Raw genomic sequence first — 12,750 nt, 5'->3', positions numbered from 1 at the left:
CGGTGCTCACAAAACAACACCTTCCAAGAAAAAAAAAAAAATTCTATCTGTTCTTGTACAGAGACATTGTGACAAATCACAGAGCATGCCATAAAACTGATCAGGGGTATAAATATCCTCCATGGATATTCCCAGTGCCCAAGGTCGTTCGTCTTGTAGAACAGAAGAGAGAATGGTCTGAAAGGAATGTGAGTAATATTGGCTATTTGGTCCATGATTATGTGAGAAGGAATTATCTTAATTACATGCCAATATTTTCTGTTGGATCTAAAGACCCGGCGAGCAAGCATGTAGGAGCAGGAGTTTAATGTCGTCATATGCAAAAGAATTCATGATAGAGTATTTGTATTCACAACTGAAAGAGTTGCCACAATCCTAGGATTACAACAGATAGAAGAGGTAAGGCCTGAGAGAGTTGTAATTTGTTCAGACTCTTCGTAGCTTGAACTCAAAAGAAACATCCAGAGATGATTTATTGCTGGGAATATTTACAATAACATTAAGAATACAAAGAGTTGGAACTGATGTGCAGTATTGTTGGGTTCCTGCTCATGTTGGTGTAGAGGGGAAATGAGAAAGAAAGCACTGAAATGAAATGAGAATGAACTAATGAAAGTTCCTTGTGGAAAAGGTGAGGCCAAATCATTCATCAGAAAAGCATTGAGGGATTTGTGGCAGAAGAAGCGGCAGGATGCAGATATCAAAAAGGGAGACACTATTTACAGCATTCAAAAACCAATCAAGGTGAAGGCATGTCAAGGAAAGTGTCGAAGAGGAAGTGGTTCTTTCAAGGTTAAGATTGGATTAAAGTCAACTCTTTATTTAAGTGCGTTTCTGATCAACATGTCGCTTGTAATGTCCCAGAAGATGTTGAGCGTGTCATTTTGTGGTGTAGTAAATAAAGCACAGAGAGGATCGTTTTACGTGACAGGATTTATTAATATGAAAAACCTGGATGGAATTTAGAAGGGATTTTAAGGATGAATGAGAAAATGAAGGATTGTTGTAAGGCTCTCCTTGTTGTTGTTTTTTTTTTTTTTAAAATACAATTTAAAATAAATAAATAAATAAATAAATAAATTATATATATATATATATATATATATATATATATATATATATATATATATATATATATATCCTAAAGCAGGGGTTCCCAAACTTTTCCAGGGCAAGGCCCCCCAAATGGCATTAAGATTTGACTGAGGCCCCCCTTTTGCAAAATGTCTTTAGAACACATTAAAAATACAAACTTCTGAATATATCCCCCTTTTTTTATTATTCATAATTACATCTTACATCTTTACATTACATTAGGAATTGATTGTGTGTGTGTGTGTGTGTGTGTGTGTGTGTGTGTGTGTGAGAGAGAGAGAGAGAGAAAGAATTTATTCTTCACGCCAAATTGTTGAGGCCCCCGGGCGCCCCCTGGCGGCCCCCACTTTGAAAACCACTGCTAAAGTATGCAAAACCCTGATATTACACCCTCCTGTACAATAGGTGGCGGTATGCACCTCTATTTTGCTGGTTTGCTATCCACCATTAACTGAAAGAAGAAGAAGAATCCAAATGGCGGAATACACAGGTAACACGTGAAAGATGTAAATATGGTTGATTATCTATTGCTTAGAATGTTTGTCGTCGTGTTTTGAAAAGACTTTAAAATAGATTTATAAACTAAACGTTTCGGTTTTGTTCCAGAAGAATCCTCGGGCTTTAATAATAATAATAATAATTTTGTCTTGTTACAACTTCACTATACTTCAACAAACAAAACAATTATACAGTAGATAAAGGTATTGTTATTACTGATGACGATAATAATAATAATAATAATAATAATAATAATAATAATAATAATAAAAAATACGCTAATCCATGTCTGTTTGATTTGGAAGGTGTCTCCATGGAAGAGCATTCAAATGAGTATATGTAGATATAATCTATATAAACCTCGCAAGTTTTTAATTAGATGCTAATCGAAATCTTTCTTGAGGATAAAAATAGACTGTGTGTTCTTACAGGGCTGTATTAACAGAGTTTACAGCACTGTATCAGTACTGCTGTGCAATACGACCCCAAAGCTTCTGTGACCCCAAGACTGACCACCTTTTTAAATTATTTATTTATTTATTCCAGAATTATATCTTAATTATAATTATACAGGACTGTTGTAACATTTCTACGTTTTTACTTTAGTAATGTATGTGTAACGAAAAACAAAAGGGCACTGACTTACCAGACTAGTTAGAAGAGTGAACTTCAGGGGGAAAAAAAAGTTAGGAGGTGTGTTTGAAAGGGGGCTTGTCTTTCCGCTGTCACATCCAACATGATGGTGGTGCGGTACGGCCCGACGCCAAGCAGAGGAGCCTGGTTTATACTTTCCACTTGACTTTGTGTGCTCATGTAGAAGCCGTGGCAGTGCGAGTGGCATTCTTCACACACTTCCCTTCATGTGTTCTGTATATCAGGAGGATTAAATGCGACATCCACTAGATGTGTCCATGCAGTTTCCAAGTCAGTGCTGACCCAAACCTGTCTAAATTTATATCAGAAGTGTAAACGCAGCGTTATTATATTTCCGAAGATCTCGGTGGCACAGCCGATGAGGTTCCTGAACTATCTGACAGTGAGGATGAAGACCAGTGGATGGAGGAAGAAGATGAACATGAGACTGCAGAACGTGTGTTGTGCCTCTTCTGTGACAGGTAACAGCCTCAAACGTACCAAAAAAGTCGTTTGCGAATAAGCAATTATATGATATGACACTTCCTGTGGTATCCTCTTTCAATGGTCTTTGTTTGATTGCTTTACCTTAATTCACTGTATGACGCTTATGTAGAAAGTAACAGCAGACAAGAAGACCATTCTGAAATTGTGGTTTGAGCCAAGATATCCAGCCGAAGCAATGTGCCTTATAATAAAGTTTTTAAAAAACAGCGTTATTAGAACGGCTTAGAATGTAAAGACTACCAAAGCTAAATCAAAATCAATCAGATCATGGAGAGGTATTTCAGATTTAATGTTTAAATTAATAAGTTTAATGAATAAGTTTAAATGATTAGTTATTACTTATTTGTACACATTAGCATTCATAAAGTGTAGATATATTGCTGGGAGTAGATTATCTTCTTTGCAAATGCTTGTATGTGTGCTGTGTGCTTTCGCTGTGTGGTTACATAAAGCTCAGAGTTTTGTAGCTTTACGTACTTTATATACTAAATAATAATATTAATAGTAATTTTGTCTCGTTACGACTTTACTATATGCTCCTATAGTGTGTTCACTGAAGAAAGCATCAATAATATACTGAATAATACAGTAGGTAAAGTAATAATAATTATAATAAAAATACTCTAATCTGTGTCTCTCTTTGATTTGGAAGGTGTCTCCATTCTGTTTTTGAAACTTTCCATCACTGCCAGGCAGATCACGGCATTAGCATAGCAGATTTGGTGAAAAAGCACAGTAAGTGTGGTCCTTTTAATTACAAGTGAAAGTCTTTTCATAAGTCATTAGCACAGTGGACACATTCGGAAAAACTGCACATTGAAGTTATTGTGGTAGCTCCACTATCAAATACTGGACATGTATTACGAATAACATCTGCTAAACAAAATATACAAATGTGCGAATACAAATAAAGTCAAGCGCAACAGAAGCAAAGCAAGGAGCTAAGTAAGCATCAGAGCATGGTCACATAAAATGTATGGGAGAATGGTTTGAATATCCTTTTGATATCTTTTGTTTAGACAAATCTCAAGATGATGTGAGAACAATTTGGGGAAGATTGCACAAAATTTGAAGGAATGACAATTAGCTGTAAGCATATTTGAGCATGTTGTTGTTACTTTTGACCAGTAGGTGGTGCTGGTACAAAATTAGTTGCATAGGGTCAGGTCATGGTCCTGAACATGCTTACCAATTTTTGTGTCAGTGCGCAAAGCCATTGCTGAGATACAGCCTCACTCCCTGTTTGGCCCATTATGAGCACACCGTTTTCAAAGTATTCAAAATTATTTGGATCATTTTTGTGTCTCTCTGAAGATGACTTGTGCCATCTTGGTGAGGATTGGACAAAATTTGTAGAAGTAGCAAAAAAACTATTTTTGACAAAATGCAAGATCGCAATAAATCTAATTAGGTGGAAATTTTTGTCATCAGGTGGGTTCAACACATCTTGACTCAGGGAATCCAGGGATGCCTGGCTTTTAAATTTTGGATACACGGTTCAAAGTTTATAACCATAAATATACTTCCAAATTTGGCATGATGGTGTCGCTAGAGCATTGGCAGCACTTGGCTCAAATTTGGTCAGAATGTTCCTTGGACCCTCCCCAATCAGTGTGCCAAATTTCACAACTTTTTACCAGACAGTTCTATGGGCTGCTATAGATACCCCAGCCAGAAGAAGAAAAAGAAGAATATGAAGCAGAAGAATAATAATAAGAAAAGGTAGATTAACAATAGAGTGCCTACACACCTTTGGTGCTTGGCCCCCTAAATATACACAAGTATGAGAGATACACAAAATATTCATAAATATGGACAAACACTTTTCTGTGAAACATAATTGAGCTTTACTGAAGTGTCACGATTATAGATGCGATATAATACCAGTAAAGTGACTCTGCATATCAACTTATACTATCAGTTTACACAAGAAATAGCTCTGAACATCCACTCTTGGTTTTAGCCTTCAGTTTCACCTACATTTGTTAATAAGGATAAGCCAACATGATGATCAGAGAGCTACCTATGGGAGAAAAGGCAAGCCATTTCGAAGCTGAGAAAAGAGGGAAAATCAATCAGAGACATTGCACAAACATTAGGCATAGCCAATACAACAGTTTGGAATGTCCTGAATAAGAAAGAAACCTCTGGTGTACTGAGCAACAGCCGAGGAAAACAACACCACCCGATGACGGAATATAAAATGTTTAGTGCGTCCATAATTACTATAGTAACCAAACCCAATATTTTATTTTATAATGCAGTACACAGTCTGTCTGGTGGGGATATCAACTGTTCATATCATTAAAAGGAACTAAACTATTCATGTTTGCCCAGACTTTTATTATAGCTTACAATATTATCATAATGTAGATTTAAGGGATTGGTCATTGTTTATCTCCGCATGCTTCTTTTAAGGTGAATGCTGGTATTGTTTTTATAAACACTATATTGAATATAACCCACTGAAGGTATACAATGACTATGTAGGTTTATTTGTTTGCTGAGGTTAATTATGGGTTTATTTGTGAATTTTGTTCACAGGGCTTGATGACTACGGATACATAAAGATGATAAACTATATTAGAACAGCGGTAAGTGTTCGTATGATTATTAATAACTATACGTATTGTAAGCGATTTATTTAAATATTTATTGTGTTTTATTAGAAAGTGTATGAACCAGAGGTTTAAAGCCTGATGCGTTTAAAGGTCATGTAAAATGGAGAAAAGAAAGAATCGGAAGTGTGTGATGTTTGTATTTTATTACAAGTATTAAGTCGTAGTTTTTAGTATTAGATGTTGTACACAAATTCTCAAAAATTATTAATTAGTCCTTATTTTTTGTCTGTTTTTTTTTCCCACCCTTAATATGCAAAAGAAAATCGAGATCGAAATACTGCATTATGTGTTTCTTGTAGAAGTGCAGCGTGGAGAGTTTGGCTTCGTGTTCAGACGGTGTTTTGCCATGGAGCGGAGATGAGAACATGAAGCCGGCTCTGCCTGATGACGCACTACTGCAGATCGGTACAGAACATTACGTTTTGGTACAGGAATTATATTATGACAGAAATGATTGGTACAGGAATTATATTATGACTAAAATAATCCATTTTTTGTTCATAGTGTGTTTCCAGTAACTGGTTTTGAGACATGAAAACACCAATAGAGCATATTAGAGTATAATTAGGATACATTTTCCACATTTTGTTATGCCACAGCCTTACTCTAAAAGAGATTTTGACCCTCTATAATTGAAAATGAATGAGTCTTTTTTTTTTGGTGAATTTATAGGTAAATTGTTGCCGTATGGTAGAAAGTATCATATAGTCAAAAATAACACAAAATGTATGAGATTAGTGGGGCAGTGATGGCTCGGTGGTTAAAGCCCCAGCACTGCCAAGCTACCACTGTTGGGCCCCTGAGCAAGGCCCTTAACCCTCAACTGCTCAGTTGTATGAATGAGATAAATGTAAGTCGCTCTGGCTAAGGCCGTGTGCCAAATACTGTAAATGTAATGTAATCTAATGAGATTACAGGGGGGCACCTCCGGGGTCGGGGGTTTGATTCCCGCCTTTGCCCCGTGTGCGTGGAGTTTGCATGTTCTCCGTGTGCTTCGGTCGTTTCCTCCAAGTACTCCAGTTTCCTCCCCCAGTCCAACGACATGTGCTGTAGGCTAAAAAAAATGATGTAGTGTGTGAATGTGCCCTGCGATGGATTGGCACCCTGTACAGGAGTTCCCTGGGATACGCTGTAGGCCCCATGCAACCCTGTGTAGGATGCATGAGGTTACAATTCCTGCGTTTTCCAGACTATAAAACTATAAGTGGAGTTATTTTTTGCCACCTGGTAAGTGTGTAAAAGTTTTATCTTCTAGAAAGGTAAAAAGTAAAAAGTATGTGGATGGATTTACTCACTGAAAATTACATACACAAATTAGATCCGGACATGTTTTTGGTGAAGTACCTTTTGAATGATTTCTCTCGAATTGTTTACTTTTTTTCTTCTTGAAACATAACATTTAGAAAAGTAAGGCGCCATTGTAAAACGTCTAAAATTCCATCAGTTTTTTGTTACTTCGATGAAACCTGATAAAAAAGCCAGGGACCCAGTGTTTACTTAACAGAGGTTCTGCAGAGAGGAATACTCGGAGATTCTTAACTCCAGGTGTAACAGCTTGGAGTGCCATACTTTCTAAAACACTGTAAGTGCTTTAGTAGCTTTAGTAGAGTCGATGTAGAAGAAGCAAGAGACTAAATCAAAAAAAATTTTTGATTTAGTTATTTTTAAAATTTAATTCCAAATCTTATATTTCTTATGCTTTGTCTTTTCTTCATTGTATTATCGCATTTTATCTGTGGAAAATTGCCACGTGATTCTTTTAAAATCCTTTTAAAGGGTGTGTATAGAATTCGAGTCGATCGTGTTATTTAAGTGTTTGTGTTTATTTGCACAGATGTGGCGGAGCTGGGCGGAGATGCGACGTGCAATGATGTGTCCGTGTGGGTCCGGAGAGCACAGCAGGCAGAGGAGAATCTCAGCCGTGCCATGGAAGACCTGCGTAAACTCAAGTCAGGCGTTTACAAGATTTATTTTCACACAAAGTTCATGAGTCCCTTGTTCGTCCTGAGCAGTTAAACTGCCCGCTGTTCTTCAGAGAAATCCTCCAGGTCCTACATGTTATTTGCTTTTCCAGCATCTTCTGCATATTTAACCCCTTTCCATCAGTGGCTGTATGATGTTGAGATCCATCTTTCCACACTGAGGAGAACTGAGGGACTCGTACACGACTATTATAAAAGGTGCAAACGTTCACTGATGCTCAAGAAGGTAACACGATACGTTAAGAGCCGGGGGGGGGGGGGGGGGGGGTGTAAACTTTTGAACAGCATGATCGGTGTCTTATAAATATCTTATTTAGCGTCTGAAGGGCAGGACTAAATGGGGGAAAAAAAGATCTTTAAACAAAATAGAACAATTTACACTGATCATCTTGTTCAAAAGTTTACACCCCTCTGGCTCTTAATGTATCATGTCTGCCTTCTTCTGATGGAAAGGGATCAAATATGCAGAAGATGCTGGAAAAGTAAAGAATGTGCAGGACCTGGAGGATTTTTCTGACGAACAGTGGGCTGTTTAACTGCTCAGGACAAACAAGGGACTCATAAACAACTCTCACAAAACATAAACACATCATGTCATGGATCATCCAGGTAATGACACACAGTATTATGAATCAAGCATGTGTAAACTTTTTAACTGGGTAATTTTTATAAACTCCGCTATTATCTTGTAGACTATACGTAAACATCTGTTATGTAAAACATCTCATTCAGGACAGAACTAAATAAAAAAAACAATACTGGATTTTTACTATACGTCTTATTTTGTCAACAGTATTAAGATTTATCAGATTCTGCAAGGGGTGTGTAAACTTTTAGGCACAACTGTATTTCAAAGATTCTACTTATCACTCGCGTTGTTGTGAGTAATATAATTTGTACTGAAAATGGTTGTGTTAAATTCAAAAATAATGCAAAGTGCAGCATTTTCACTAGTGCACTCTCAGACCTTTGGACCCCAACGTACAGTATATCGAAGTGCTATAATTATTCACCTAGATTTTATTCATATTTCATGTTGAAATATGAAATGCTACATGTTGAAATGCTACACACTTACGCACTCTGAGGAGACATGAGTTTGATTGTGCAGATATCTCAGAGACGAAACTGATCGATAAGGGAACTAGGGCATGTCCATGTCTGCGTCCGTCTGTCTGTAAGGATATAAGGTTTTTGTGAGTGAGACACTGCCAGCAGGGGGCGGTGTTGGGCTCGTCTGGTAGTTCGAGAGGTGCAGTGAGGTGGGGGGGATTCCACTGCGGTGTTTAAGGTTAAGTGCACGTGCACACACACGTGTGTGATTAATGGGGGTAGGAATGGAAAGATGTGGCCTGTGTCCTCTTTGCTGACCTCTGTGTGACCCAGCCGTGTGTGTGATTTCAAACAATCTTATTTTAGATTATTTCTTACTCTCAAGTAAGTGTTTTTAAGTGAAATGAATAATGCCACAAACGTGTCTCGGTGCATGTAGAACGCTCGCTCAGGGCCTGGTGCTGAACTCGGACGTGACGCAGAAGCATGCAGGGAGCGTAGCTGAGCTGCGAGAAGATGAGGACGAGGCCTATTTCAGTTCTTACGGGCATTACAGCATCCACGAGGAAATGCTCAAGGTATTGTAACTTCATCTGAAGTAGTTTTATTTTATAGATTTTTATTTTCTTAAAAGTACACATATATGAGAAGCATTCCCGTTCCATATGATGCGTGTGCTGTTGTGCATCTTATGTACGTTATTCCCCCATTGGCCCTTCTCTATCGCGGCCTCCTAATAATCTCCATCTCTGAATTGGCTACATCACTCTCCACTCCACTAATAGCCGGTGTGTGGTGGCGTTCTGGCGCAATATGGCTGCCGTCACATCATCCAGGTGGACTCTACACACTAGTACTTGTTGAGGAGATTCAAGACGTATAACTAATTAACATCTGTAACATCAGTGTGACGTTTCTGTCCGCTACGGCGAGCAGGTTGACAGGATTGCTGTCTCCGAGAACGGCCAGTTGGGAAACATCATTATAGGAGTTTCTGGATTTTTTAAGAGAGTTTTAGTGGCAAAACAATTTGTTTTTTATCTGGGTTTTATTTAAAAAAGAAAAAATCCATTCATGGTTTAAGAATACGTTCTGTCAGTGAAGTCGGAGGACGAGCCATGGTGGACTGACATAACTCTCATCTGTATAACAGTGTACGTTGAGGCCGTGTTTATGATCGATTATGGACAAGGGGAAGCACATATATTGACAATTATAATTAAACTATAAGCTTTTTAAAAAATTATGTAAGATATGTGTTATTTAAATGTTGAACCTTCAGTTTCTTGCACATGTGGCGTTCCAGGTTGATTTATTACATATTTCTCAAGTTCAGGGTTACGCATACCAATCGCTCATAGCGTGTGGGTGTGTGTATACGTGTACACAAATGTTTGCTGTTTGATTTTAAGGCTGAATCTTCTCATGGTTCCTGTAGTTAAGATGCGATGCTTTAATGCTGTAAGGGGAGAAACACACACACACACACACACACACACACACACACACTCACACACACTGCAGTAAAGTGCCAGAGAGAGCCTGCATCCCATTGGTGTTTTTCTTCTTTACGTTAAAGCTGAGTTTTGCGTCACCGTGACGATGTTCTTTTACTGCCTCATGAAGATTACAGCAGTGACTCACACACATCCCCATACATATATATATATATACTCGCACACACGTATAATTTGGCTGTAATGAAAGCCTGCAGTCACGCCGGCCCTTTACGGATAAGATTGAAGACCCCTGATCTACACCAAACAGCCCATCTATGGTATAAAGTGCTGCTTGAAAGTTTGTGAACCGTGCTTGATCTGAAATGTCATCAGATCTAAGTCCTAAAACTAGACAAAGAGAATCCAGTTAAACAAATGACCATAGCCCCCCCCAAAAAGTAAAGTTTTTACATTTATTTTATTTCCAAAAATGATCAGACCTTTTTAAACGTACCTAAACAAACACCATCATAGAATAAGGAAAAAAAAATCAAGGCAGTTCAGGACAAAGTTTTGGAAACGTATCGGTCAGGGTGCGGTTATGAAATGTCTTTTGGCCGTCCGGAAAAGTACCATCAAAATCCTTTTAACATCTAGAGGAGGTCATCCGGTGAAATTCAGCACCCAGGTCAGGAGGGCGGTATTTAGAAAAGCAACCTTCTCAAGGTCGATGCAAGGGGAGCGCTGAAGGAGCTGGAAATTTACAGTTCAGACGGGAGAAGTTTTTCCAGAGGTCAGCCGTCGTCTGTAGTCTTCTGGAAGAGGTGCAAAACGAAAGCTCCATGTGAAACCCCATTTAGAATTTGCCAAGGGCTGCGATACACACGTTTGATATTTAAGTCTTTTTTCATTTTATTTTACATTGTATATTTATTTATTTAGCTATTCACAAAGCCTGTAGGACTTTTTTTCAGCACCTGACACGCACAGTACTACAGATTGCTTGTAAAGATTTTGCTGTTTACCTGCTTTTTAATTTTCTTTGTTCCTCGGTTCTTTGACAAAAAAAATAGTTAACGTCATCATCTCCCACTGTGGCTTTGCGACAGAATTAAACTTCCAGTACTGAGTGATTGGGGGATTACACCGAGTTGCCACAAGAGACACGCGTTTTGTCTTCCTAATAGAAAATGTACTGGTGACACTGTGTCATTACTTACATCTATCTCTCTCTCTCTCTCTCTCTCTTGCTCTGTCTCGCTCTTCCTCTCTTTCTTTCTCTGCTTTCTCACTTGCAGGACAAAGTGCGCACCGAGAGTTACCGGGATTTTATGTACGGCAACCCGGATTTGTTCAAGGACAAAGTGTGTATCATTTCCTCCTTCTCGTTCTTTCTCTGCCTTAATGTTAGTGGTCGCTTAAAAGGGGGAGGGGTTAACAGTCACGATGACCGTTGCTGATTTAACATTTTATTATAATGAACTACCTTTTATGTTTTTAGAGCGGACGACTGCAAAGAACTGATAACAGGAAATGTTCTCTCTCTCTCTCTCTCTCTCACACACACACACACATACACAGTCAGTGTAATGCACAGGAGCTCATATAGAGGCCATTTATTATGTGCTGACAAGGAGTAGATCGGTTTTAAACAGCCGTTGTTAGAAACCGATATAGAAAAGGAGGGAGCGAAGGATATCTGATGTATCAGAAGTCAAAGGTCATTTGGCGAGCGTCTGCAGGATCAGCGAGGCAGCGTGCCCCTGTCAGCATGATAACAGAAACAAGGGCAAGCTGAATTTTTGAATTAAAAATAATATAAACAATCATAAAAAAAGATTAAATGAGACGGGATCAGTGTATTTGGAATAAACAATGACGTAGTGAGCGTTCAATTTGCTTACATGGTGTGCATCCTATACGTTTGTAAATCATCAGGCTGTAATTGTTTTTAATGAGCTCTTGATGACATTTTTTTGATGTCAGTGAATTATAATGTATTATCTCGTAATTAAGTTAGTGGTGTTTGGTTTCCTAGAGAAAATCTTCCCATCCACAGTTAACATTGGTTAGTCATGTGTCTCATTTAAACACGTCGTGAGCTAATGAAGTTTCATAATCCTGGGGAAAAAAAACAAACCCTAGATGTTTTTTCTAGATGTTTGGGACAGAACCTTAAATTCTATCAAAACTGTCTTATGCTTGAGTGTTTTTCTCAGTATGAGAATATAAAGCACTTCGAGTGTCTGTATATGACTGTTACATCTGTAAACAGAGTAACCCTAACCCACCCATTTCACTGTTAAACCCAACAGTATGTGTAATAAAGTAGCGTAGTTCTCTGTAACGTATTAATAGAGAGTTGTCTTCTGTCAGAATCTAACTGAGCGTAAACATGATGATTTGCATAGCTCGCTCAGCTGCTATTTAACTCATTAGCTATCACATGCTACTTATTTTATTTACTTTTGTCATTATTGTTTCTGTTTTTCACCTCTAGGTGGTGCTAGATGTGGGCTGTGGTACTGGAATCCTATCCATGTTTGCTGCTTGTTCTGGGGCCAAGAAGGTCATTGGTGTTGACCAATCAGAAATCATCTATCATGCCATGGACATTGTTAGGTGAGATGTCTGTCTGTGTGTCTGGGAAGTAATTGCAGTTGTAATATTAGGTTAGCAAAGTAGACAAAGTTTCCTGAGAAAGGATGTCAGATAAAAGTTCTAATGATCTATCTATCTATCCATCCCACACGCTACCTTGCTCCTCCCTCACCTGCTTGCAGCACACACACTGCAGGTGATTTGTACAGTAATTTGTAGTGTTCTGCCCAGTGTATATATTCTTTCAGGTTGTGTTTGCATTTATGGCTCTTTGTGTATGTGTGTGTGTGTTTGTTTATGATTGTAACTGTTTTTATTATA

The 12,750-nt window shown here is 38.3% G+C and overlaps 1 protein-coding gene across 1 annotated transcript in view; it reads left to right on the top strand.

Moving 5' to 3' along the window:
* Window positions 1-1,202: 1,202 nt before the first annotated feature.
* Window positions 1,203-12,750, top strand: part of prmt3 (protein arginine methyltransferase 3) — a 57,658-nt gene continuing 46,110 nt past the window's right edge. Inside the window, exons 1-9 of the mRNA XM_053634321.1 lie at window positions 1,203-1,585; window positions 2,588-2,708; window positions 3,386-3,468; window positions 5,278-5,327; window positions 5,654-5,759; window positions 7,189-7,303; window positions 8,829-8,967; window positions 11,127-11,192; window positions 12,329-12,450. Of these exons, the coding sequence (XP_053490296.1) occupies window positions 1,570-1,585; window positions 2,588-2,708; window positions 3,386-3,468; window positions 5,278-5,327; window positions 5,654-5,759; window positions 7,189-7,303; window positions 8,829-8,967; window positions 11,127-11,192; window positions 12,329-12,450 (818 nt within the window). The 5' untranslated portion in view covers window positions 1,203-1,569. The remainder of the gene's footprint in view (window positions 1,586-2,587; window positions 2,709-3,385; window positions 3,469-5,277; window positions 5,328-5,653; window positions 5,760-7,188; window positions 7,304-8,828; window positions 8,968-11,126; window positions 11,193-12,328; window positions 12,451-12,750) is intronic.

Source organism: Ictalurus furcatus, chromosome 10, assembly GCF_023375685.1.
Source record: "Ictalurus furcatus strain D&B chromosome 10, Billie_1.0, whole genome shotgun sequence".
Taxonomy (NCBI): domain Eukaryota; kingdom Metazoa; phylum Chordata; class Actinopteri; order Siluriformes; family Ictaluridae; genus Ictalurus; species Ictalurus furcatus.
Note: the sequence above shows the minus strand (reverse complement) of the source record. Positions and strands in the feature narration are given on the sequence as shown.